At 36.3% G+C, this 26,669-nt stretch overlaps 1 protein-coding gene and 1 pseudogene across 1 annotated transcript; both read left to right on the top strand.

Annotated features, from left to right (window-relative positions):
• Positions 1 to 1,501: 1,501 nt before the first annotated feature.
• LOC113904943 (olfactory receptor 52A5-like) lies at positions 1,502 to 2,458 on the top strand. Its single transcript, XM_027562006.1, has one exon. It carries the CDS (start codon positions 1,502 to 1,504, stop codon positions 2,456 to 2,458), a length of 957 nt encoding a protein of 318 aa, XP_027417807.1.
• A 13,394-nt stretch (positions 2,459 to 15,852) lies between these two features.
• Positions 15,853 to 16,831, top strand: LOC113904942 (annotated as a pseudogene).
• The last annotated feature ends 9,838 nt before the right edge of the window (positions 16,832 to 26,669 follow it).

The raw sequence follows: 26,669 nt of genomic DNA, 5'->3' as shown, positions 1-26,669 counted from the left end.
GTCCAAAAGGAAAGCCTTGTTCATAAGGGAATAAGTTTTAAGAAAAATAAGCAACAAATGCTCTTGCAATTGACCTCAGGTAGGATAGATATATCTTTTTGTCTGTGAGAGAATCTAAGCTTATCAGGGCAGACAACTTGAAGGATGAAGGAGAGGATATGAGCAGAGATTCTTCTTATTCCAAATCTGTTGTTTTAGGACTTTCTCATAGTCTTTGTTTTATATTTGCTTTAATGGTTCCAAAAAGGAGCTTTACAATTAGTCAAAAAATATTTACTAATTAGTAAATTAATATTTTGCTTTTCCTGGGGTTAAACACACACATATCAGTATACATGTATTCACAGAAGAAATAGTAGGGGATTGGCAGCCTGGAAAAACCCCAAAGAGTTTGGAAAATGATAAGACAAAGTCACTTATAGGAGGTCTTGAAAGTGAATAGTGGTATGAATGAAGTAACTACTGAAGGGCATAGACAAATAAGGAGCTGAATCTGGTTCTATGAAATAAAATTGTGTAAAAGAAAAATGTTAACTATAGAAATTGTATTTTGAGTGGCTATTAGATGCATAAGGCTCTAAGTAAAGGAAACATTATATTTAACACAAGTTCTTATGTTATTGCAAATAATTAAGAAAAAAAAATAGCTTTTCAGACCTAATGGTTATTGGTAAAGAGGGAGAAGAACAGAAGACTTAGGCTGACACTTGAAATTGAATACAAGTGATGTGTACATTGCAGGGCATAGAACAAATCCTTGGGAACTAAGGATATGGGGATAACATCCATGACTTTTAAAAGTAATGGATTTATTTTCTGAGAGGTTAAGTAGAGGAAGGTAAAGATGTGTGACTCATTTTTGGGAAAACATTGAAAGTTTGAATAATTAGTTTAAAGCACTCGGAGAGAGTGTATTTCAGAGGGATCTGGCCAAGAAGAAACCAATTTAAGAGAAAAAAAAAAAAATAGTGAGCTGCAAAACTGAAAAATATTCTAATCAAACTTGCTTTCTGATTATGACCAAACAGAAAGAGTTACTACTACTATAGATCCTTCACGCCAGATCTAGGTACAGTCTAATCTTCAAATTCATTACTTTGAATTAGATGAATTTTCCCCTCAATTCCAACTGGTATGTGACCAAAAAAGAAAGAAAGCACTGATGATTAGCACTCATAAAAGCACAAGCTAAGGGGAATTTCTTTCATTAGTCGTGGACCAGAAAGAAGCCATACAGTATGTTCACTTAGTTTTTCTCACTGAAAAAAATAAAGGCATGCAGAAACATAGAATCTGATGATTGACTACTTAAAGACATTGAGAAAAGAGATGGAAAATTAGAGAGGAGTCATTGGGCAGAGAAAGTAAGATGGTATCCTCCTAGTCTAACTAAAGCATATTTTGCTGAAATAACTCATTCTAATTTTTAATTTTTCAGTTTTAACAGGAATTAAAAGATGACATAGAAGTAGCACTTCTTGATTCTACTACTCACATCACCATGCTCAGACCCAATGGCTCAGTCTTCACGCCCTCTGTACTAACACTCATCGGGATTCCTGGCCTGGAGTCAGTGCAGTGTTGGATCGGGATTCCATTCTGTTTCATGTACCTTATGGCAGTGATTGGGAATACATTAATTTTAGTGATAATCAAATATGAAAACAGCCTTCATAGTCCAATGTACATTTTTCTGGCCATGTTGGGGGCCACAGACATTGCACTTAGCACATGTATTCTTCCCAGAATGTTAGGCATCTTTTGGTTTCACTTGACAGAGATTTCCTTTGATGCCTGTCTTCTACAAATGTGGCTTATTCACTCATTCCAGGCAACCGAATCAGGTGTTTTACTGGCCATGGCCCTAGATCGCTATGTGGCCATCTGTAACCCCTTGAGACATGCCAGCATCTTCTCCCAAAAACTCTTGACTCACATTGGAATCGGTGTAGTACTCAGGGCTATCGTTCTTGTAGCACCATGCATAGTGCTTATCAAATATCGTCTTAAATTCTACCGAACCACAGTCATCTCCCACTCTTACTGTGAGCACATGGCCATTGTGAAACTGGCTACTGAAGATATACGGATCAACAAGATATTAGGCCTGTTTGTTGCCTTCACTATCTTAGGATTTGATATCAGCTTTATTACTTTGTCCTATTTTCAGATTTTTGTCACTGTCTTTCAACTGCCCCAGAAGGAAGCAAGATTGAAAGCCTTTAATACATGCATCGCTCATATTTGTGTCTTCCTGCAGTTCTACCTCCTTGGCTTCTTCTCTTTCTTCACACACAGGTTTGGTTCTCACATACCACCATACGTTCACATCCTTTTATCTAGCCTTTACCTTTTAGTTCCACCTTTTCTCAACCCAATCGTCTATGGAGTGAAGACCAAACAAATTCGTGACCGTGTCCTGAAAATGATCTTCTCCAAAAGACATCCTGATCATTAGTGGCTCCTTCTGTAGAGATTTTAGGTTAGTTTAAAGTAGCAACTTTAATATGGTGAAAAGTTACATCATGAACGAATATCTACATCTGAAAACAATCTTTAAAGCTCAAATGCTGATAATTTAACAAGCCCTCAAATACTTAAAAGCTTTGGTTTGCTATTCACATAAAGAACAAGCTTCCTTATGATGAGATTTCAAATTGTTTCTGTTACTCTTGTTTGGTCCTGTTTATTTAAATCTAGAATGTCCCTTCTAGCAGCACATATTGACAGCAAAATTGAAGAAAACAGCACTTCATTTCCAGTAATTTTCAAGCACCATGAAATATATCAATATTTTTAGGCTGCTAAACCAATTCAAAGCTATAATTCTAGCTATGTTTCACTTTATAGTATTTGTTTATGAATCTATATTTTGATTTTTTGAAATCACTTATCCATTTTTGTCTACTTCATCTGAATAACTGATGAATATATAAACTATGTAAAATTAGTAATATCAATGTCAGAAATATAAAATCTGTATGATGCTGTCCAAAGTCTATAAACACAGAGGAGTTTTCACAGGAAAGCATACATTAAAAATTTTAAGCATATTCAAAAATATACCTATTTTATCCAAAAAATCCAATCAGTATCTAAATAGAAAACATCTTTTCAGAGACAAATATTTTAATGATTTTACCCAATTTGAGTTTTGCTTGAAATTGGAGCTTTAGTTCTAGCATTGAACACTTATACAAATACATTTTCACTGCATTTAGAAATTTCATACTTCAAGTATCTTGAATAGAGGAACTGTGTCTAATTGGTGCTTTTATCCACAGTTAGGTAATGCTTGAGGCGTCTTCAAATTTCAGAAAAATGACATTGTATAATGAACATTTAAGACATTTTCTTGCTGTTGATCAGTGGTATTCAAAGCCAACAAATATAGAGACTTTAGGGTAATAAGAAAACTTTGAAGAAAATCGTAGTAAACAAAGAGAGATATCTGAATATGTAGTTGTAAACTAACATATAGTCAAAGAAAGAAATAACCCAACATTTCACTACAATAAAAAGAAAGAAAAAGGAATCATGTCATTTAAGAGGCAGAAGCAGATAATTATTTTGAATAAATAATTATGTTGAATAAAGCATAATGAACTTGTGTCATAATGTACTTTTACAATTGACCTCAGGTAGGTTAGATACTGAGCAGCATGTGGAATCTTTGGAATGTTTGCTCTGGACCAAGGATTGAACCCGTGCCCCCTGTATTAAAAGGGTGAAGTCTTAACCACTGGACTGCCAGGGAAGTTCTGCACTAAGTTTTTACTAAAATTTTTATAAACCTGAGGTATATGAAGAAAGGAAAAATACACCAAGGGAAGTAATAAAGCAATATGTTAGTGAATCTCAGATGTACAAAAATTTCTTTAATGAGGTAACAAAAACTTAATTAGTTTTAAATCTGTTACAGCATTAAATGTTTCAAGAAGCTGTGGCAACCATAGTGCATAATGAATAACTGGTGAAGACATCCACCTCTCAAAAGAAGTAAAACAGCAAATATATGAATTGTCTCCAAGAGGTTATAGCATGTAATGTGCACAAAATGAAGATAAAAAGTTCTGATACACCTGAATAAGAAACCAAGGAAAATGGAATGTGATGATAATAATCAATTAATTATGCAGGAATTGGGAGAACCATATTCCAAAATATAAAGTGCAAAAAATTGCCAAAGTGCATGAATTATACTAGAAAAAGCACATACATTTGAAAAGCTCAATAAGAAAAATCAGCCTAGCTGTATCAACCAACAAAACCAAACACATTCCATATGCATCAGAATGCCTGCCTTTATTTATCTTCTGGAGTATGAAAAAAGACAAACAACATAAACCATAAAAGTACATCATCATACATAAAAAGTAATTTTCAAATGAGGTATGTAGGTATAATATGACTGTGTGTTGACAGTCAAGTTTTTTAAGCCTATAATTAGCTAAAGAGACCAATAACAAGGTGTAATAATCAAGCAACCATTTTTTGTCTCTTAAATAGAAGATTAGAAATAGGTCAATTAGTAAGAGTTGACAGTTCCGGAGAAAATACAAGCAAAGTAATTACCTTACCTTTCATAAGAATAGTTAGAATTTAAACATTGATTCAGGTGATTAGAAGCAAGTAATATAACCACTAGTGCAGATATATTTTCTTTGATTTTTGAAATATAATTCTCATACAGAAAAGTGAAAATAACCAATTTTGTAAAGTTCATGAAAATAACTTCTAGATGAAGAAACAATTTCTCATTCCTTACACGTCTTGTGTTGTGTTCCTTCACCATTACAGTCTCTCATTCTTCCTAAAGATAATCTCTATATTAATAGCTAAAGTAATTATACCTTTTTTTGTATATATGTTTACAACCTAAACATGCATTCTTAAACCTTATAGTTTAGTTTTGCTGAATTTTCAATTTTATATAATTAGAAGTACATAGTATTGATTTTTTTTCTGTTTTTCTTCTTGTGAATTTTTGACTAGAATATTTTTTGTCCATCTTTCATGTTCTTTGCTGCATAATGTACTATGGTATGGATATACTACAGCTTTTTTTACCCGTCCTCTGTTTATGGGCATTGAGAAGATTTGATTTTGAAAAACACAATTTTAAACATTCTTGTATATGTATCTTGGTGCACTTAGAGTGATGATTTCTGCATCCAAAAGTCTTGTTGCTAATTCATAGGGTACTGCCAATGTTAGTAAGTGGTGTAATGCATTTCTAAAATGTTGGTTCAATTATATTCACTGGCAGAATATAAGAACCTTTATTACTGGACATCATTACTAATATTTGATATGCTTATCATCATTTTAGCCATATGGTACATTTATAATAGTAGTTCTTTGTCATTTTAGTTACCATTTTCAAACAAATAATCAGATTAAATCAAATTTTTACATATTTATGATATGATACATTTGGATTTTTTCTATTATTTTTATTAATATTATGAGGTCTTTATATATTTTGATGTAATCTTTTTCTAGATTATACACATTAAAAATGTTTTCTGCTTTTTGTAGAATACTTGAAATATTTTTGAAGACTAGATATCCTAATTAATCAAAATTATAAAATATTTAAATAAGTGCTAGTTGCTTCTGTTGCAGAAATTCAGGGAGGGGAGGGGCTCCCAGGGCCCAAGATTGAGCTCTTGTTTAATACGCAGAAATGAATTATCTGAACAGAGGCACATGTGTTGACAAAGAAGAAATTATTAGAGAGGGAAAGGGGCACTGGGGCAGGAGAGCTGGGGCAGAAAGGGTAATGGGACCCAAGAGAACTGTTCTATTATGTGGCTCAAAGTTTCAGGTTTCATGGTAATGGGCCTAGTTTCTGGCTCTGGCCAACCATCTTTCTTGGCCCATGTTTGCTCTAACTCAAGGATCATCATGGTGGCTCACACATCTCGTAGCCAAGATGAATTCTAGCATTATGGGTAATTGGCAGTACATATCATCTCCTTTCTCCTCCTTTTGGCCCCTCTCTAGATTGCCTTTTTTTTTTTTTTTTTCCTCCAGCTAGCACCATTTCCTTTATCAGCAACTCTCTTTATGAGATAATTCATGCAACTGGTTATCATTGTGCCTGGCCAAAGTAGGTGGTTTCAGTCAACAGTTTCAAACATTTCCACATTGATCTAAGAAATCTTTTCCTCTCATGTGTTTATCAACAGTCATCTTATACAATGGCATTCTTTCATATTTAGACTAAAATTCATTTAAAATTGCTTTTCAGTTGTAGGTGAAATAGAGAGTATTACATATTTTTAAGCTTCATTATTAAAAATGGCATGTAATTAACTGTACATATTTAAAATGCACTATCCAATGAATCTTGGCATATGCACAAGCTCATAAAACCATTACCATTATCAACCTGTGACTCTCCCAAATTTCCTCATGTGCATTTATAATGCTGTACTTGGGTAGATACCCGTCTTCAAGCAACCACATATCTATTTGAAATCACTAAATGTCAATTTAAATTTCTAGAATTTTATGTAAATGTGAGACAAGAGGGAAGGGAGCAGGCACAACTTTGAAAGAATTACATAATGTGAGGACATGAAATAAACCAATAGAATCAAATGGGTCCAAGATGGTGAATGGCTTGACTTCCACTAAAACTTGAGCCTCACTATATGCTCATTGTAACACATCAGTAAGCTAAATGACACACCCACAGGCACCATGACAATTTCAAGGCCATCAAAGACTAAAACGTGGGTAATGGCTCAGTTCCTGGAAATCTCCACCCCTTCCCCAAAATGGTTGGAATAATCTTCCCACTCATTAGTCTATGAAATTATCCATCCCATAAAAATTAGCCACAACATATTTTGAAGCTGCTCTCATCTTCTGAGATTGTGCACACTCTGTCTGTGAAGTGTATTTCTCTCTAAATAATTCCACTTCTTACCGGTCAGTTTGTCTCTCACTGAATTCATTGATGAGACATCAAGAATCTGAACTTCATTGAGTCCCAAGATCTGGTGTGATCTCAGTTTAAAGACCATGAATTCAAGTCTCAAACTGGGTTTTGGCTGAGTTCAAGTCCCAATCAGAGATACATGGTTTCAAATGCATTAATACCAAATGTAATTTCATTTTTGGTCTTTTTTTTTTTTTTTTCCCCTCTCACTGACCTCAATTATTTTCCAAGGCATTCATCAATAGTTCTCTTTTTTTGATGTTAAATAGTATTTTGTTTTGTGGATATACCACAATTCATTTATCCTTTCACTTATGGATATTTGGGTTCTTTACAGTATGTATATATTTTTATTCAGTCACGTTCATTTGCAGAGGAGAAGGAATGGACATGAGGGATATTTTGACTCTGTCACATATTGGATGAGCTCTAATGAAGCCAGAGAAGAGTAAAGGAATTGAAAACATAACAGATAACCATAGTAAGATGAGATGTGAATAGTGAGAGAGATAATAGACAGTTGAAATATGGCAATATCACCAGATTAGATGCACCTCATTGTGTTAAAACTATTGTTGAAATCAGAACGAGAGAGAGTGTGCTATTAAAAATGCAGGAAACACACTGGAAATAATCATCAGGTATAGAATATCTAGGAACTGTGAAAAGAGGGTAGGAAATGCAGTGGAGGTGGTATAAAAATGTAATTCAAATGTATTGATACATCTCTCAGTAGACAACTGCTGAGTTAATAGGTTTTCAGTTATTATGCTTAATTTCTTTAGTGCATCCTTTATTAATCATAACACTTTTGAGGGGAAAAAAAAGATATATGAATGTTTTCCTGGTGCAGTACTTGGCAAACAAGTTGAAATGGAGCAGGACCTTGTGGGGGCTGCCCTGGGAACAAAAGCACTCTCAAGTCTCCTATTCCTTATTTACAGGGGAAGGCTTCAGTCTCTTAGACCTTTCTGAATTCCAAAAGGGCTGATTCAAATAGCTACTAACAAAGGAAGTGGAAGAATGCAAAAATAAAGCAGTCAAGAAAAAGTGTGGAGATAAGGCAGAGCCCTCTTGCTAGTAACTCTTCAAGGGATACATATAACAATCTGATACATAGCTTGAGTTCTACTGCGGGAACTAAGGCCTCTACTCAAGTGGAGGATGGTAACCTTTGATTGACATTGACATAGACCCCATACTGGCCAGAAGCAGAAGGCTGCTAATTGAAATTCCTAGAACAATATCCTGTTACCACACCACCAAACAATCGGAAGAAAGTCACACACTCTGTAGCCTTCCCCAGAAATTTGCCTTTAAAAACACTTCCTCAAGGCCAGAGGGAGTTTGGACTTTTTGAGCATGTTCAGTTCAGTTCAGTTTCGTTCAGTCCCTCAGTCATGTCGGACTGTTTGCCACCCCATGAACTGCAGCACACCAGGCCTCCCTGTCCATCACCAACTCCCGGAGTTTACCCAAACTCATGTCCATTGAGTCGGTGATGCCATCTAACCATCTCATCCTCTGTCGTCCCCTTCTCCTCGTGCCTTCAAACTTCCCAACATCAGGGTCTTTTCAAATGAGTCAGTTCTTCACATCAGGTGGCCAAAATATTAGAGTTTCAGTTTCAACATCAATCCCTCCAATGAACATCCAGGACTGATTTCCTTTAGGATGGACTGGTAGGATCTCCTTGAAGTCTAAAGGACTCTCAAGAGTCTTTTTCAACACCACAGTTCAAAAGCATCAATTCTTTTGCATTCAGCTTTCTTTATAGTCCAAATCTCACATCCATACATGACCACTGTAAAACCATAGCCTTGACTAGATGAACCTTTGCTGACAAAGTAATGTCTCTGCTTTTTAATATGCTGTCTAGGTTGGTCATAACTTTCCTTCCAAGGAGGAAGTGTCTTTTAATTTCATGGCTGCAGTCAACATCTGCAGTGATTTTGGAGCCCAGAAAAATAAAGTCAGCCACTGTTTCCACTGTTTCCCCATCTATTTCCCATGAAGTGATGGGACCGGGTGCCATGATCTTCGTTTTCTGAATGTGGAACTTTAAGCCAACTTTTTCACTCTCCTCTTTCACTTTCATCAAGGGGCTTTTTACTACCTCTTCACTTTCTGCCATAAGGGTGGTGTCATCTGCATATCTGAGATTATTGATATTTCTCCCGGCAATCTTGATTCCAGCTTGTGCTTCATCCAGCCCAGCATTTCTCATGATGTACTCTGCAAAGAAGTTAGATAAGCAGGGTAACAATATACAGCCTTGACATACTCCTTTTATTTGGAACCAGTCTGTTGTTCCATGTCCAGTTCTAACTGTTGCTTCTTGACCTGCATACAAGTTTCTCAAGAGGCAGGTCAGGTGGTCTGGTGTTCCCATATCTTTCAGGTGTTTCTACAGTTTTTTGTGATCCACACAGTCAAAGGCTTTGGCATAGTCAATAAAGTAGAAATAGATGTTTTTCTGTAACTCTCTTGCTTCTTTGATGATCCAGCGAATGTTGGCAATTTGATCTCTGGTTCCTCTGCCTTTTCTAAAACCAGCTTGAACATCTGGAAGTGCATGCTTCATGTACTGTTGAAGCCTGGCTTGGAGAGTTTTGAGCATTACTTTACTATCATGTGAGATGAGTGCAATTGTGTGGTAGTTTGAGCATTCTTTGCCACTGCCTTTATTTGGGATTGAAATGAAAACTTACCTTTTCCAGTCCTGTGGCCACTGCTGAGTTTAAAAAAAAAAAAAAAAAGAAATGCAAAAAAGCAAAATGGCTGTCTGAGGAGGCCTTACAAATAGCTGTGAAAAGAAGAGAAGTGAAAAGCAAAGGAGAAAAGGAAAGATATAGCCATTTGAATACAGAATTCCAAAGAATAGAAAGGAGAGATAAGAAAGCCTTTCTCAGCGATCAGTGCAAAGAAATAGAGGAAAACAATAGAATGGGAAAGACCAGAGAGCTCTTCAAGAAAATTTGAGGTATCAAGGGAACATTTCATGCAAAGATGGGCACAATAAAGGACAAAAATGGTATGGACCTAACAGAGGCAGAAGATATTAAAAAGAGGTGACAAGAATACACAGAACTATACAGAAAAGATCTTCATGACCCAGATAATCATGATGGTGTGATCATTCACCTAGAGCCAGACATCCTGGAATGTGAAGTCAAGTGGGCCTTAGGAAGCATCACTATGAACAAAGCTAGTGGAGGTGATGGAATTCCAGTTTGAGCATGAGTTGCTCACATTCCTTGCTTTATCACTGAAATAAAACAGTTCCTGTTCTAAATCCCAACTTTTCAGTTTCCTTGTTCTCCTGTGCTTTGCTCATAGGGGTTTGAGAAGAAAGTTGTTTTCAAATAGGATATAAGTACTATTGTATTCAGTGTTAAATTACCCTGTAATATTAGACCTTCTGGAATTAACAGCAAAAAAAAAAAAAATTTTTTTTTTCATCATAGGGGACTGGAGTGCAAAAGTAGGAAGTCAGGAGATACCTGGAGGAATAGTTAAGTTTGGCCTTGGAGTACAAAATAAAGCAGGGCAGATTCTAACAAAGTTTTGCCTGGAGAATGCACTGGTTATAGCAAACACTGTTATGGCAAAGACCTTCTTCCAACAACATAAAAGACGATTCTACACGTGGACATTACCAGAAGGTCAATATCAAAATCAGATAAATCATATTCTTTGTAGATAAAGATGGAGAAGCACTATACAGTCAGTAAAAACCAGAGTGGGAGCTGACATTCAAAAACTGAAGATCATGGCCTCCAGTCCCCTCCCTTCATGGCAAATAAATGGGGAAACAATGAAAACAGTGACAGACTTTATTTTCTTGGGCTCCAGATCACTGCAGATGGTGACTGCAGCCATGAAATTAAAAGACACTTGCTCCTTGGAAGAATAGCTATGGCAAACCTAGACAGCTATTAAAAAGCAGAGACATTACTTACTGACAACAGTCTGTACAGTCAAAGCTGTTTTTTGAATAGTCATGTATGGACATGAGAGTTGGACCGTAAGAAAGGCTGAGTGCCACATAAGAATCCATGCTTTTGAACTCTGGTGTTGGAGAAGACTCTTGAGTGTCTCTTGGACTACAAGGAGATCAAACCAGTCAATCCTAAAGGAAATCAGTCTTGAATATTCATTGGAAGGACTGATGCTGAAGCTGAAGCTCCAATATTTTGGCTACCTGATGAAAAGAGCTGACTCATTAAAAACAACAAAAAACAAACAAACAAACAAACAAAATACCTGATCCTGGGAAAGATTGAGGGCAGGAGGAGAAAGGGACAACAGAGGACGAGATGGTTAGATGGCATCACCAAATCAATGGACATGAGCTTGAGTAAACCCTGGGGGAGGGTGAAGGATAGAGAACCCTGGTGTGCTACAGTTCATGGGGTTACAAAGAGACACAACTGAGAGACTGAGCAACAAAATATAGTTAAGCATATAGAAGTTCCTGTGATCAAGGCGTTGTGGGAAAAGTATAGATCTCCATTTCTGATAAGACCTATCTCTTTAACCTCCTATCTCTTGAGACAGGAAGTGCACAATCAATGCATTACTTACTTCTTTTTCCCTTTATCTTTGCAAGTCTTACTTCTTGCAGAGCTTGCATGCTTGCTAAGAGGCTTCAGTCATCTCTGACTCTTTGTGACCCTATGGACTCTAGCCTGCAGGTCTCCTCTGTTCATAGGATTCTCCAGACAAGAATAGTGGAGTAGGTTGCCATGCCCTTCTCCAGGGGATCTTCCTGACCCAGGGTTCAAACACATATTTCTTACATTTGTCTTCTGTATTGTCAGGTGCATTCCTTCAACATCAGTCTCTATAGATAGGAAGTATATCTTCAGTTCCCTGCTGATTTTATTTCCCTTTGTCTTAGCAAGTCTTACTTTTATGGAACTTACTACACAACAAAGCCCTGCCTCCCTACCTTATCCAAATACACTCCTGCTTGTATTGTTGACATGCATCTGGAAATCTTTGGAATGGCCATGGAGGCTCAAGAGTAAATAAATAGAATAAATAATAAGAGACAGTTATTTGTTTTGTTTCCAATTCAATTTTCTTAAAAAACATGGGATAAAGCAGGCAAATTTGCTCAATGAACAGAGTCTTATTCTCTGAACATTTCCCCTCTGATATTTCCTTTTGCTGTTAGAAATGTAAGAATGAGAGGAATCTCAGTGTCTGGTGCTGTGAGAAATGCAATTGCACTTTTGGATGAAGAGAATACTGTCACCTCTTGCTGGACTAGCTACATCAGGGTCCCCTGGGTATTGAGTAAGAAGAGAGTCCCAAGAAATGCTGGCTGCCCTTCTGGCCCTGAACCTCCTTCTTTGACCCAAGGATTAAAAAAAATAATAATAATAACTCTCTGGATTTACAAGAGGCTAATGAACTTTGGTCAGCAGGGAAAATGATATTACAAAACACAAATCTTCCATAGCTAGGACCAGCAAAAAATGACCTTCTTTGCTGGCCCTTTCCCATACTACTTGTGGGTACCGAGTAAGTGAATAGTTAAGAACGTGTACTAGGTTAAGTGGAGATGAGATATATATCTTGAAGTACAAACCAGGTACAGACAGTGGATGAAGATTGCAGGACAAAAATCCTAGTCACAAAAGTAAATAGTATGGGTATTATTTTGAGAGAGTTGATTTTGAGGTCCTAGGAACTACAATTTTGGAACAGTAATAATAAATTTGAGAGTCTGCTTTGGAAGAATGAGAGATAAAGAGTAGTGAGCACCATGCTATTAAAGAGGCTGAATAGACCTATAGATATTTTAGCTGAAGGAGAAAGAATCTTAGGTGACTTGAATCTTTGTTCTGTTATATCCTAAGATATGTAACTTAAAAAGAAGGACAGTCTTTACAGGGAACAGATTAGCTCAAAATAAGGGGTATTCTTGTGAGAGGAATACAGTAATTACACAGAGAGTCCTGGACAGGCATCAACACACATTTAGTCAGCTGTCAGGAAGTTATACTAAATAATTATGTTTGACAAAGGTGATTTGGAAACCTATTATACAAGACATTCCAAATTTAAATTTTATGAAGAGAAAATAGGATGGTTTGAGGCCAAAAAAAACAAATAAGAATATTCTTTGGAGGTGATGATTTGATTTAGCGAGAAATGTCTTGGAATGCTTAGGACCATGACATTTTAAAAATGTTTCAGTTCAGTTCAGTCACTCAGTTGTGCCTGATTCATTGCAACCGCATGAATTGCAGCATGCCAGGTCTCCCTGTCCATCACCAACTCCCAGAGTTCACTCAAACTCACGTCCATCGAGTTGGTGATGCCATCCAGCCATCTCATCCTCTGTCGGCCCCTTCGATGGCCAAAGTACTAGAGTTTCAGCCTTAGCATCATTCCTTCCAAAGAACACCCAGGGCTGATCTCCTTTAGAATGGACTGGTTGGATCTCCTTGCAGTCCAAGGGACTCTCAAGAGTCTTCTCCAACACCATATTTCAAAAGCAACAATTTTTCAGCACTCAGCTTTCTTCACAGTCCAACTCTCATATCCATATATGACCACAGGAAAAACCATAACCTTGACTAGACAGACCTTTGCTGGCAAGATAATGTCTCTGCTTTTGAATAGGCTATCTAGGTTGATCATAACTTTCCTTCCAAGGAGTAAGTATCTTTTAATTTCGTGGGTGCAATCACCATCTGCAGTGATTTTGGAGCCTCCAAAAATAAAGTCTGACACTGTTTCCACTGTTTCCCCATCTATTTCCCATGAAGTGATAGGACCAGATGCCATGATCTTCGTTTTCTGAATGTTGAGCTTTAAACCAACTTTTTCACTCTCCTCTTTCACTTTCATTAAGAGGCTTTTTTCTTCCTCTTCATTTTCTGCCATAAGGGTGGTGTCATCTGCATATCTGAGGTTATTGGTATTTCTCCCGGCAATCTTGATTCCAGCTTGTGCTTCTTCCACCCAGCGTTTCTCATGATGTACTATGCATATAAATTAAATAAACAGGGTGACAATATACAGCCTTGACGTACTCCTTTTCCTATTTGGAACCAGTCTGTTGTTCCATATCCAGTTCTAACTGTTGCTTCCTGACCTGCACATAGGTTTCTCAAGAGACAGGTCAATTGATCTGGTATTCCCTTCTCTTTCAGAATTTTCCACAGTTTATTGTGATCCACACAGTCAAAGGCTTTGGCATAGTCAATAAAGCAGAAATAGATGTTTTTCTGGAACTCTCTTGCTTTTTCTATGATCCAGCAGATGTTGGCAATTTGATCTCTGGTTCCTCTGCCTTTTCTAAAACCAGCTTGAATGTCAGGAAGTTCACAGTTTATGTATTGCTGAAGCCTGGCTTGGAGAATATTGAGCATTACTTTACTAGCATGTGAGATGAGTGCAACTGTGTGGTAATTTGAGCATTCTTTGTCATTGATGTTCTTTGGGATTGGAATTAAAAGTGACCTTTTCCAGTCCTGTAGCCACTGCTTAGTTTTCCAAATTTGCTGGCATATTGAGTGCAGCACTTTCACAGCATCATCTTTCAGGATTTGAAATAGCTCAACTCGAATTCCATCACCTCCACTAGCTTTGTTCATAGTGATGCTTTCTAAGACCCACTTGACTTCACATTCCAGGATATCTGGCTCTAGGTGAGTGATCACACCATCGTGATTATCCTGGTTGTGAAGATTTTTTTGTACAGTTCTGTGTATTCTTGCCACCTCTTCTTAATATCTTCTGCTTCTGTTAGGTCCATACCATATCTGTCCTTTTAGATCAGCTTAATTTAGACATAGACAACAAATCACTTCTGCAAACTTTCTGTTCTCATTTTAAATATATATATATATATATGTATGTGTGTGTGTGTATATATATATATAGTTCGGTCTCTGTGATCTCCGCCTCCATACGGATATCTAAGGCTTCCAATGTCATTCACTCAAACTTTGCTCTAACCAGCATCTTCTCATTGCTCTCCTTGTGAAAAGTCCAGGGTGTCTCTTCTCCTCCACCATGAACCCTCTAACCCTCTTAATTTTCTTAAATAAAAAATTAAAATTGTCTTTACACATTAATGTGTGGGAAAGAGACAGAGTGATGAGCTATAGGTACTTATCTAACTGAGGAATTTGTATGTTAAACTTGTTTCCTGAATCAAAATTTTAGGCAGCTGCCATCATCTACCTGGATGTCTGAGTCCTACAGCAATTTCATATTTGAAAATTCTTTTCTTTTTTTTGAAAATTCTTTTCTGAACAGGAATTTCTAAGTCAAGAAAGATCATTTTGTGAGTGGAGTCACAACCTTAGAAAGGGGACTTTGTTCAGTTTTGATCAAAACAGTACCAGTATGTTCTTTATGTACCAGCCTAAAGTAGAAGGACAGCAAAGAGTTTACAGAAATTTCAGAGGAGAGAAAAGTGCAGCTCAAGGATTTTGGTGCCTCTGTGTCTAAAGTATTTTCTCACTGTGTGTTCTTATTCTTCTTTTTTGTTTTCTTCACTCAATGAACAGTTTAGAAGAAGTAAGAGAAGATGGATTGGGGGAGGAAGGAGAATGCCACAGAGCATCCTGATCCTATTGACCCCATCACAGTCATGGAGTCCAAACACTCAGTATTTATGCTGTGGATGTCACTGAATGTGGGAAGATAATTGTGCTAAACTGAATACTTGTTAAACTTCCATAGGTCTCAATATTGCCATTTTCACAGCTATTGCAAAAAAAAAAAAAGATAAATAAACTGATGAAGTTGATTCTCCTATTTCTGTCATTCAGTACTTGAGGGAAAAGCTGAGAATAACGTATGTATAGAAGAGTAGAAAGGATCACAGTTTGGCCAATGTCGTCCCCTTGCTAAGAGGCACCTAAGCTTCCATGTTTATTACAAATGGCACTGTGTTTATGCCCTCTGTGCTGACCTTTATTGGGATCCTTGGCCTAGAAACTGTACAGTGTTGGATTGGGATTCCATTCTCTGCAATGTACATCATTGCTTTGATGGAAAATTCTCTACTTTTGATCATCATCAAATCTGAACCCCGTCTCCATGAGCCTATGCATACCTTCCTGCTCATGTTGGGAGCCACGGACACTGCACTTAGCACCAGCATTGTCCCCGAGATGCTTAGAATTTTTTGGTTTCACTTGTCAGTGATCTAATTTGATGCTTACCTCTTTTGAATGTGGCTCATCCACACATGTCAGGGTACTGAATTAGGAGTCCTGCTGGCCATGTATCTGGGCCACTATGTAGCCATCTTTTATTCTCTGAGGCATGCTACCATATTCACTCAACAGCTAGTCACTGACATTGGAGTTGGAGTGATATTGCGGGCAGCCTTTCTCTTCATCCCATGCATATTGCTCCTAAAGTGCCATCTTACCTCTTACAGAACTCAGTTAATGTCCCATGCTTACTGTGAATATATGGCCCTTGTAGGGATTTCCACTGGAGATGTTGATAAGTTCTATGGTCTCCTTGAAGCTATTGCTGTTGGTGACTTTGACCTCATTTTTATCATCCTCTCTTATACACAAATATTTATCACTGTCTTACACTGGCCCCAGAAAGAGGCATGCCTTAAGGCATTTAATACATGTATTCCCCACATATGTATCTTCTTCCAGCTCCAGTTCTGGAACTGGAAGAACTGCTTTTCTCTCCTTTTGTACTCGTAGGTTTACCACATATATCTCATCTTACATATGTATCACTTTGTCCATTCTTTAGCTGCTGGTTCCACATTTCCTCAACACTTTTGTCTATGGGGTGAAGACCAAGAACATTCAAGATAAGGTAGTAAAAAATGTTCTGTTTCAAATGCCAGGCTTGACATTTGATAGAACTAGTTGATCCTATGGATTTAATGTGTCATCTCTTGAGTATATGTGATCTGCAAATCCAGTTAGTGGTTTGGAGTATCATCTTACTTGATGAATACATTAATAAAATGTGAAATATAAAGGATGATATGATGTTTACAGACTAAATAATAGTCTGTAGGAAGAATCAGAACTCATGACTCTCCTTATTACCAAGGCCATAAAAATAAAAAATTTTGAAATAAAAAAATTGAGTGAAATAAAAAAATTCAGAGACCCTCTGCAGATCATAGTAGAACATAACTGAATTTTTCTTATACTTAGAATCACAGGATCCAGCTCCTATGTTTGGTATATAAGTCCCTTTACATTCTTTCTCCAGCTATTAAAAAATCTTTAATGATTACTTTGTCTCATCAAAATCCACCCCTTGAATGTCTCCTTCTGGTCTACTATAAACATAAATATCTATAAATATATCATTTTTCATGAAGTTACATTTACTAAGTATTTTATGCTACCTAATTGGTGAGTCTCATGCCATGAAATGTTTTTTTTCTGACAAATTTAGGACTATAGCATACAATGTTATCCTTATGTATTTTTTTATTGTTCTTAAGTGTCTACTTAATTTCTTTATATAAAGAGCAATTTGAAAAAATCCTTGGTATTTGGGGTTTCTATGAATTTTCCGAACATAAAGGCAACTTTTAAACTTACTGTAGACCACATTGTTCTAAAGTTCATTCAATTATTTGATTCAACAAACAATTTTGACCTAGTAAGGATGGAGGTCTAAGAAACCTGGACAGAAATTATGAATTGTTAAATTATTATTAATTTTTAAATTTATTTATTTTTGTCTATGCTTGGTCTTCATTGCTGTGAGGACTTTCCTCTAGTTATGGAAGCAGGGGTTACTCTCTAGTTGTGGTGCACAGGCTTCTCATTATAGTGACTTCTCTTGTTGCAGAGAACACATGCCAAGGTGCCAGGGCTTTAGTAGCTGTGGCTCCTAGGATTTGGAGTGCAGTCTCTGCAGTTGTGGTGCATGGACTTAGTTGCCTCATGGTATGTGGGATTTTCATCAATCAGGGATCCAGTTTGTGTCCCCTGCATTGGGAGGCAGATTCTTTACCACTGATCTACAAGGAAGCCCTGGAATTCTTATTATATTGGTTTCTAAATGTCTTTTTTCTTCTTCTTCTTCTATTTTTTTTTTTTTTTAGAATTAAGCAAAGTTTATTTTGTTTTTTTATTAAGATTTTCATATCCTAATGATAATATTTCATAGATAGGTTTCATTTTTCAAGCTCATCACCATTGAGTGCAAGCAATCAAATGTTTGCCAAGTATATTTAATAGAAAAAGCAGATTTCAATTTGGTATGAAAAAAAAAGGTCGAAATTGGTTACATGTGAGAGTTCTGGAGTCAAATGAACTTGGTACAAAACTTTATTTAGTCACTTCCTAAATGTACACATTGGAAAAACGTTTATTGTCACAAATTAAGCTGTCTAACTGGCACCCCAATCCAGTACTCTTGCCTGGAAAATCCTATGGAAGGAGGAGCCTGGTAGGCTGCAGTCCATGGGGTCGCAAAGAGTTGGACACAACTGAGTAACTTCACTTTCACTTTTCACTTTCATGCATTGGAGAAGGAAATGGCAACCCACTCCAGTGTTCTTGCCCGGAGAATCCCAGGGAAGGTGGAGCCTGGTGGGCTGCTGTCTATGGGGTCACAAAGAGTCGGACACGACTGAAGCAACTTAGCAGCAGCAGCAGCAACTTTTAATTATGAATAAAAATAAATCTCTTTGGGAACGAAGGATGGTGGTTGTCACAGTGTAATATAACGGATATCTTTATATAATGGTCTTTATATGGGACTTAGCAACTATTAAGGACTCAGTTATGGCCTTCATCTTTGTTATCATCGTTCTTTTTTTAATCATGCAAATCTTCATCATGCCTGTCTTATTATTAACTTTTCAGATACTTATCATTAATAATATTCCACTAAAATGTATTTTAAAAATATAAATTTAAACTTTTTTCATGACCATTCTGTTGTCACTTTTTGTTGATATACATGTTGCCTGCAGTATTATTTATGCTGCTGCTACTGCTAAGTCGCTTCAGTCGTGTCCAACTCTGTGCGACCCCATAGACGGCAGCCCACCAGGCTCCCCTGTCCCTGGGATTCTCCAGGCAAGAACAATGGAGTGGGTTGCCATTGCCTTCTCCAATGCATGAAAGTGAAAAGTGAAAGTGAAGGCGCTCAGTCGTGTCCAACTCTTCGAGACCCCATGGACTGCAGCCCACCAGGCTCCTCCGTCCGTGGGATTTTCCAGGCAAAAGTACTGGAGTGGGGTGCCATCGCCTTCTCCGAGTATTATTTATATCTGTAACTCTTTCCTTATCTATATATTTATGTCTATGATCAAATTTTTTAATGTTATATGATTTCATTATTTATAATTTTACAGTTCCTTGGTTGTGTTTTTAGCGTTTAATAGAATTAAAATTTCCCACTGTGAATATGGATTACTGTGTAGTTTATTTCTCCTGTTAGAACTACTGAATTTTTATTTTTAAGCTATGAGTAGACACTTTCATTTATTAAGTAAATATTAAAATAAATATAATTTATTGGTTGATTGACCTTTTAATCATGGTGAAGTGTTTCTTTTACTCTGGTAATATATCTTGACCTATAGACTTAGTTTTGTTATTTTCAACTAACTTTTTTTTTCTAATTCACTAATCCTACCTTCTGCTTCTGTAACTCTGCCTTCCTGATTTATTAGATTTAGTCTTTGTGGCTTATAGTTTTTATAATATCCATCTAATTCATTCTTCCTATCTCTTTGTCTCTCTATTTAATTTTAATTTTGCTATATTTTGGTGAAATTCTCAATTTTTAAATTTATTTATTTGTTTTGCTGTTTCCTTGAGCATATTAAACACCATTACTTGAAAATTCTTGACTAATAATTACAATAAAAAACAACTGTGTATTTGTTTCAATTATTTCTTTTTCTCCTTGTTTCTGAACTCATGTTCCTGTCTCTTGCCAAATCTAGTAATTTTTCTAGGGTGTCAGATTTGACATATAAAATTTTCTGACCCCATGGACTGTATGTAGCCCACTAGGCTCATCTATCCATGCTTGCTTTCCAGGCAAGAACACTGGAATGGTTTGCCATTTCCTTCTCCAGGGGATCTTTCCCACCCAGGGATCAAATCTGCATCTCTTGCATCTCCAGCATTGGCAGGCAGGTTCTTTACCAGCCAGGATTTATTACATTTATCTAGTCAAGTTTCTGGCTCAACTGGAGATTCCTCTCCCACTTTATTGGCTACATTTCTGCATGTAAGGTTTTGCTTGCTAGAGCTTTCAACTGTGAGCTAAGTATACAATCCATAACCCAGCTTAATAATCCTGTGAGTCAAGCATGGCAAGACTGCCAAAAACTCTTTTTCCCCACCCTCAAAGTTCTCTTTATTTTTGGTCTCCCATTCAGCCAATGTGTGTGTGTGTGTGTGTGTGTTGTAGTTGCTCAGTTGTGTCTGACTCTTTGTGACCCCACGGACTGTGGCTCATCAGACTCCTCTGTCCATGGAGTTCTTCTCCAGCTGAGAAGACTGGAGTGGCTTGCCATTCCCTGTTCCAGAGGAGCTTCCCAACTCAAAGATTGTGGGAGAGATTGTCTCCTGCATTGTGAGCAGATTCTTTACTGTCTGAGTCACTGGGAAAGCTTCATTCAGCCAATGTGTTATGTGAAGACGACTTCATTATCAGTCTTAGTTCTGGGTTCTTCTTTCTCACCTGCAGTCAGATACTTATATTGCCTGCTCTCTCTCTTTTTTTTGTTGCTATTTTTTCCTGACTTTTAAAATTGGTTTTCTGCCAGCAAAAAAATTGTTCTTCTTCTCTTGCTTTATCCTCAGGAACTGCAGGTGACTCTGCAAATGTAGCTGTAGACAGTCCACTTTCTCTGTTCTCTGAAATATTCCTCTGTCATTCTATTGCTTCAGATTTGCTGCTATGCATTTTAACTATTTTTTTAAAGTTCATTGGTAAAGTGTTGCCTCTAGCTTCCATTATCTGCTTATCTTCACTGAGTTATAATTTAGATTTCATATATATAATATTTTATTTAGCTTGCTTTTACCTTTCAATACATTTAAAATTTATGCTTAGATAACTTTGCAAACACAAAATTATATAGTCTTTAATATATATGAAAACTTTTGTGACTTATACATATATGAAAAATCAATTAAGTCAAAATTACACCACATCTCATAAAAAATCCACAAGATATTCTTATTTAAACTTAATGCATTTTCTTATATAAAACTCAAACAATGTAAATTTCTTCTTCTGTTTGCTCTCCTTACTTTCTTATCAGAGTTAATTAGACTGTGATATTCAGGCTTTTTAATACCAGAATATATGTGGAATTATTTAAAATAAAAATGAGTTTCATATAATAAATATTGCTCCTCAGGAATTTTTCATCTACTGTCACAAAACAGACATCTCTGTAATTAAAACCTTTGGGCTTCCTTCATTTTAAAATTCCTATAACACAGAATATTGTAGAAGTTTCATAATTCAGTTAATTTTTTCTTTAAGTAAACATTTTTTCAAACATATTAATGATGCCATAAACATGTGTGTATGTGTATATTTGTAAACATGCATATATTTTCCTGTATATCTCAATAGACTAGAATTTCAGAATATATATGGATATATATAATACACACACACACATATATATATATATATACATACAGACATAATCAGTCCTCATTATTTGCTGCAAGTATGTTCTGTGAAGTCATTGCAAACACTCCAGTAAATTCTGAACCATCTTTCCTTTGGAGAAATATAACATGAAGTCCTTTGGGGCTTCTGGACACATTTTCATCAACCAATTAGCACATAATCTTTTTTGTGTGTATTTCTGTTTAAAGACACATTTTAATATATGTTAAACACAATTAATATGTATTTCTTACAAATAAGGAATCACATGCAGTATTTCATTATAATAAAACTAGTCAAAAAGGGTTACACATTTTCCTCAACCTGGGTGATATGTCTGTAAATTTATTTGGATTCTGCCCTCACAACCGGGTTGCCTATTACATATTATTTAATTGACTACTATCTCATGATCTATAAATTTAGCCATTTTCCCATTTTTCCATAGCATCATCACACACTGTAAACGTTACTTAAGCACTTGTCTGAGCAGCCTCATATGCAGATTGTAAATTTCCTCTCCCTTTACTGGATGCATAATATTTTTCATTCACTAACATTGACCTCACGGACAACAGCGCTATATAACTCATGCCTTAAAGAAGCTTATCCAGCATATTATTTCTTTCATAGAGCAAATCACAGCCTTGTGTTTAGGAACAGAGGCAGCACTTCAGCCCTTTGCTTGGGGGCCATTATATACAGAAAAATCACCATTGGAAGCACAAAAATGAGAAAAAAAAAACACATTATAAAAAGACTGCAAGAAAGGGTACTCATTTATAGTATAAGATCTGAAACAAGAAGGCAGAACATCATCCTGTGGATATGGGAACATGTGCATTGGACAGTTCAAATATTTTGCTGATCTGTGCACAATTACCAATGACAATGAAGACACTGTGAGTGTTGATTTTGATATTTCAAATAAATTTTAACAAGTAGGTGAGTTTACAAACACTGCATCTGCAAATTATAAAGGTTTTATATGTATATATTTGCTGTTCATTGTCAAGTTGTACCCAACTCTTTAAGAAACAACTGAAGCAACTTACCACATGTGCTTATTAAATATATATATATATATATATATATATATATAGTTGTTGATTTACTAACTTACGTCCAACTTTTTGCTACCCTATAGTCTGTAGCCCATCAAGCTCCTCTGTCCATGGGATTTCCCAGGCAAGAATACTGGAGTGGGTTGCCATTATCTTCTCCAGGGGATCTTCCCAATCCAGGGATCAAACCCACATCTCTTGCATTGGCAGGTGGGTTCTTTACCACTGAGCCACCATGGAAGCCCATATATATGTATGAAAAAACGGGAAGGTGTTAGTCACTCAATCATGTCCAACTCTTTGAAACCCCATGGACTACAGCCCACCAGGCTCTTCTGTCCCTGGAATTCTCCATGCAAGAATACTGGAGTGGGTAGCCATTCTCTTCCTCAGGGGATCTTCTTGACTCAAGGATCAAACCTGTGTTTCCTGCACTGCAAGCAGATTCTTTACTATCTGAGCCACCAGGGAAGCCCCATATGTATGCATATACATATACCATGTGTATAGATATATATTCACACATATGCACATAATACATTAATAGTAAAGTGAAAGTGAAGTCCCTCAGCCGTGTCCGACTCTACGAACCCATAAAATGATATGCAGATGACACCACCCTTATGGCAGAAAGTGAAGAGGAACTGAAAAGATGAAAGTGAAAGAGGAGAGTGAAAAAGTTGGCTTAAAGCTCAACATTCAGAAAACGAAGATCATAGCATCTGGTCCCATCACTTCATGGCAAGTAGATGGGGAAACAGTGTCAGACTTTATATTTGGGGGTTCCAAAATCACTGCAGATGGTGACTTCAGCCATGAAATTAAAAGACACTTACTACTTGGAAGAAAAGTTATGATCAACCTAGATAGCATATTGAAAAGCAGAAACATTACTTTGCCAACAAAGGTCCGTCTAGTCAAGGCTATGATTTTCCCAGTGGCCTTGTATGGATGTGAGAGTTGGACTGTGAAGAAAGGTGAGAGCTAAAGAATTGATGCTTTTGAACTGTGGTGTTGGAGAAGCCTCTTGCGAGTCCCTTGGACTGCAAGGAGATCCAACCAGTCCATTCTAAAGGAGATCAGCCCTGGGATTTCTTTGGAAGGAATGATGCTAAAGCTAAAACTCCAGTACTTTGGCCACCTCATGCAAGAGTTGACTCATTGGAAAAGACTCTGATGCTGGGAGGGATTAGAGGCAGGAGGAGAAGGGGACGACAGAGGATGAGATGGCTGGATGGCATCACCAACTCAATGGACGTGAGTTTGAGTGAACTCCGGGAGATAGTGATGGACAGGGAGGCCTGGCGTGCTGTGATTCATGGGGTCGCAAAGAGTTGGACATGACTGAGCGACTGAACTGAACTGAACTGAAAACTGTAGCCTACTGGTCTCCTCTTTCCATAAGATTTTGCAGGCAAGAGTACTGGAGTGGGTTGCCGTTTCCTTCTCTAGGGAATCTGCCCAACCCAGGGATCGAAGCCAGGTCTCCCACATTGCAGGCAGATGCTTAACTGTTTCAGGATTAATAACACCAGGATTAATAACACCACGTCTCACCAAGAATTAATAACACATTTCCAATTATAAGTTAAAATTATATATTTTAACTTAATTAAAAACTAATGTGTAAAAATAGCATTTTGACTTTGACATTTCATGAATCACTTTTTTTCAGTTTTCTTTTTTCACTGTTATTTACATGGGTTCCTTTCAGTTTGTGTCTTCCAGTCAGTTTTTAGAATAAAGAAACTGAGAGGATAACTTACAATATGAGATTTTAAAGAGACTTAAATACTGGGAAACTTTTCTTAGAAATATTTATGGAGAAAAAAAAAAAAACTCAACTTACATAAAATTTAAAATTCCCCAAACCTACTTTGCTGTTGTATAAAATGGGGACTACTACTGCCCATGGCTGACTCTGATAGTTATTTTTTACTTCAAAATTTGACTTATGATATACATAAATGTATTTTGTTTAATGTCAACCTTAATGTATATATTATAGGGATCATTTACTTATCATCATTGATCAATATGATTATTAAATGTGATGTTTCTTCCCATCCTTATTTCTGAAATAATATACATTCTCCACTGTAACTAGAACAAGTTAATTAACAATAATTTGCAAATAAAACTGATGGGAAAGGCAGGAATTCTGTAATTAAAAAATTACCATCACAGGGAACTCAGAAGAAAGGAAGCATAAAGGAACTCATCTGACAAGGGCAGAGCTGTTCAGGCAGACTGAGCTATAGGGATGTGTGTGGGCATGAATGGTGACCATTCTGAAAGGCAAGAGTCACAAACATAAACTCAGAGTCTTTTACATAAACAAAAAACAACCATTATTTTTCTCATAATAGTGCACTAAAAGACAAACTGAAAACTAACAAAGCAAACAGTACTTTTCAAAATTGAATATTTCTGTATTCTCTAGAATATTATGGATGAACATTATATTCATATTTTTCTTTAACTTTTTATTTTATATTGGAGTATATCTGATTAACAAAGTTGTGATAGTTTCACATGTGCAACAAAGAGATTCAGTTATACATACGTATCTATTGTTCTTGAAATTCTTTTCCCCTTGAGGTTGTTACATGATACTGAGCAGAGCTCCCTGTGCTATACAGGGAGTTTTGTACACTTCAAAGTAAATGTGCGGCAATTTACTTCCAATTTGTGTAGTTTAACTGCAGTTAGCCTCTGCTAGTAACCCTGCTGCCCCAGTCATGACAAGTACATAGCCATGATTAAGTTGCAATATTCAAAGTAAGAAAAAAAAAAAAGAGAGAGAGAGAGAGAGAGAAATAAATCTTGAGCCACACCAGGTTTTTCTTTAACTTTTTTTTAATTTGGGGGGCATTTTTTAAGCGAAAACCTCCCCCCAAATATACATCTGCTTCTGATAATTGAATTAAATTATCTAATTTTACATATGAAGAGGATGAGAATTAGAAATGGGACATATACTCAAAAGAGTCTCAAAAACACAGTTCTATCCCTGGCTTAACCAGTAATGTATTAGTAAAACATTAATATCTCTGTACCTCAGTCTCCTCTCCTAAAAATGAAGAGGCTGATCAAACTGTCTGTAAAGTGTCATTTTGTCGGCAGACCCCAAGGTTAAAGTCAGTTGATATTAAAGTCAGTTAAGTGTTAGTTGCTCAGTAGTGTCTGACTCTTTGCGACCCTATGGACTGTAGCCTGCCAGGCTCCTCAGCCCATGGGATTCTTGAGGTAAGAATAAAGGAGTGGGTTGCCATGACTTCCTCCAAAAGTCAATTAAAATATCATTTAAAAATCAATGAGCATCCCACACTACTCTGAATTTACTACAAATTGCAAATGTATGTATTTGAGTGTACTGGGTAGGAAATATAGAAATGTAGTAGCTGATTCAATGTCCTTATTTATCAAACTTTTGCATTAGCTATGTAATGTAATCAATGAATATCACACATTTTACTAGATGAAACAGAATGGGCTCTTCAGACACTTTTGTTCAGTAATAAGTAGAAGTATGAATGATCTCGATAGAGATGATTTGTGACACATAAAAATAAAATATAAAATCTGCTTCTTCCATGTATATTAAACACATATAATAGTTACATGAAAAAATAAAATATTCTAAACTAGAATTCAAAAAATCATAGAGGTACTATAAATTTAGAAATTTGAAAATGCTCATTGGTTCACTTCAGTTAACATTCTACTTAATTTTACAATTAAGAAATAAGACAAATAACCCTTTCTCTCTCTGAATATAAGACCAGTAACTTTTTCTCTACCTATTTCTCTGATTTTCAAAAACTAATATAAAAATTACTTTTTATATTCTTTGCAGGTTAATCATGTTAAATTTAAAACAGTGGCAAAATAAAGAAAATTACTATAAATATACCTTTAACCTGTTAAGTATTTCATATAGTTATTGTTGTTCAGAGTCATTATTATTCACCTCTCTTGCAAATACTACCTTTCCTCCCCTAAAACACATTAACCTCTAGAAT

Source organism: Bos indicus x Bos taurus, chromosome 15 (genome assembly GCF_003369695.1).
Source record: "Bos indicus x Bos taurus breed Angus x Brahman F1 hybrid chromosome 15, Bos_hybrid_MaternalHap_v2.0, whole genome shotgun sequence".
Taxonomy (NCBI): Eukaryota; Metazoa; Chordata; class Mammalia; order Artiodactyla; family Bovidae; genus Bos; species Bos indicus x Bos taurus.
This window is presented reverse-complemented; position numbering and strand designations above follow the sequence as displayed.

Excerpts from the sequence above, each read along its gene's own strand:
- LOC113904943 (XM_027562006.1), top strand. The coding sequence starts at position 1,502 with ATGCTCAGACCCAATGGCTCAGTCTTCACGCCCTCTGTACTAACACTC.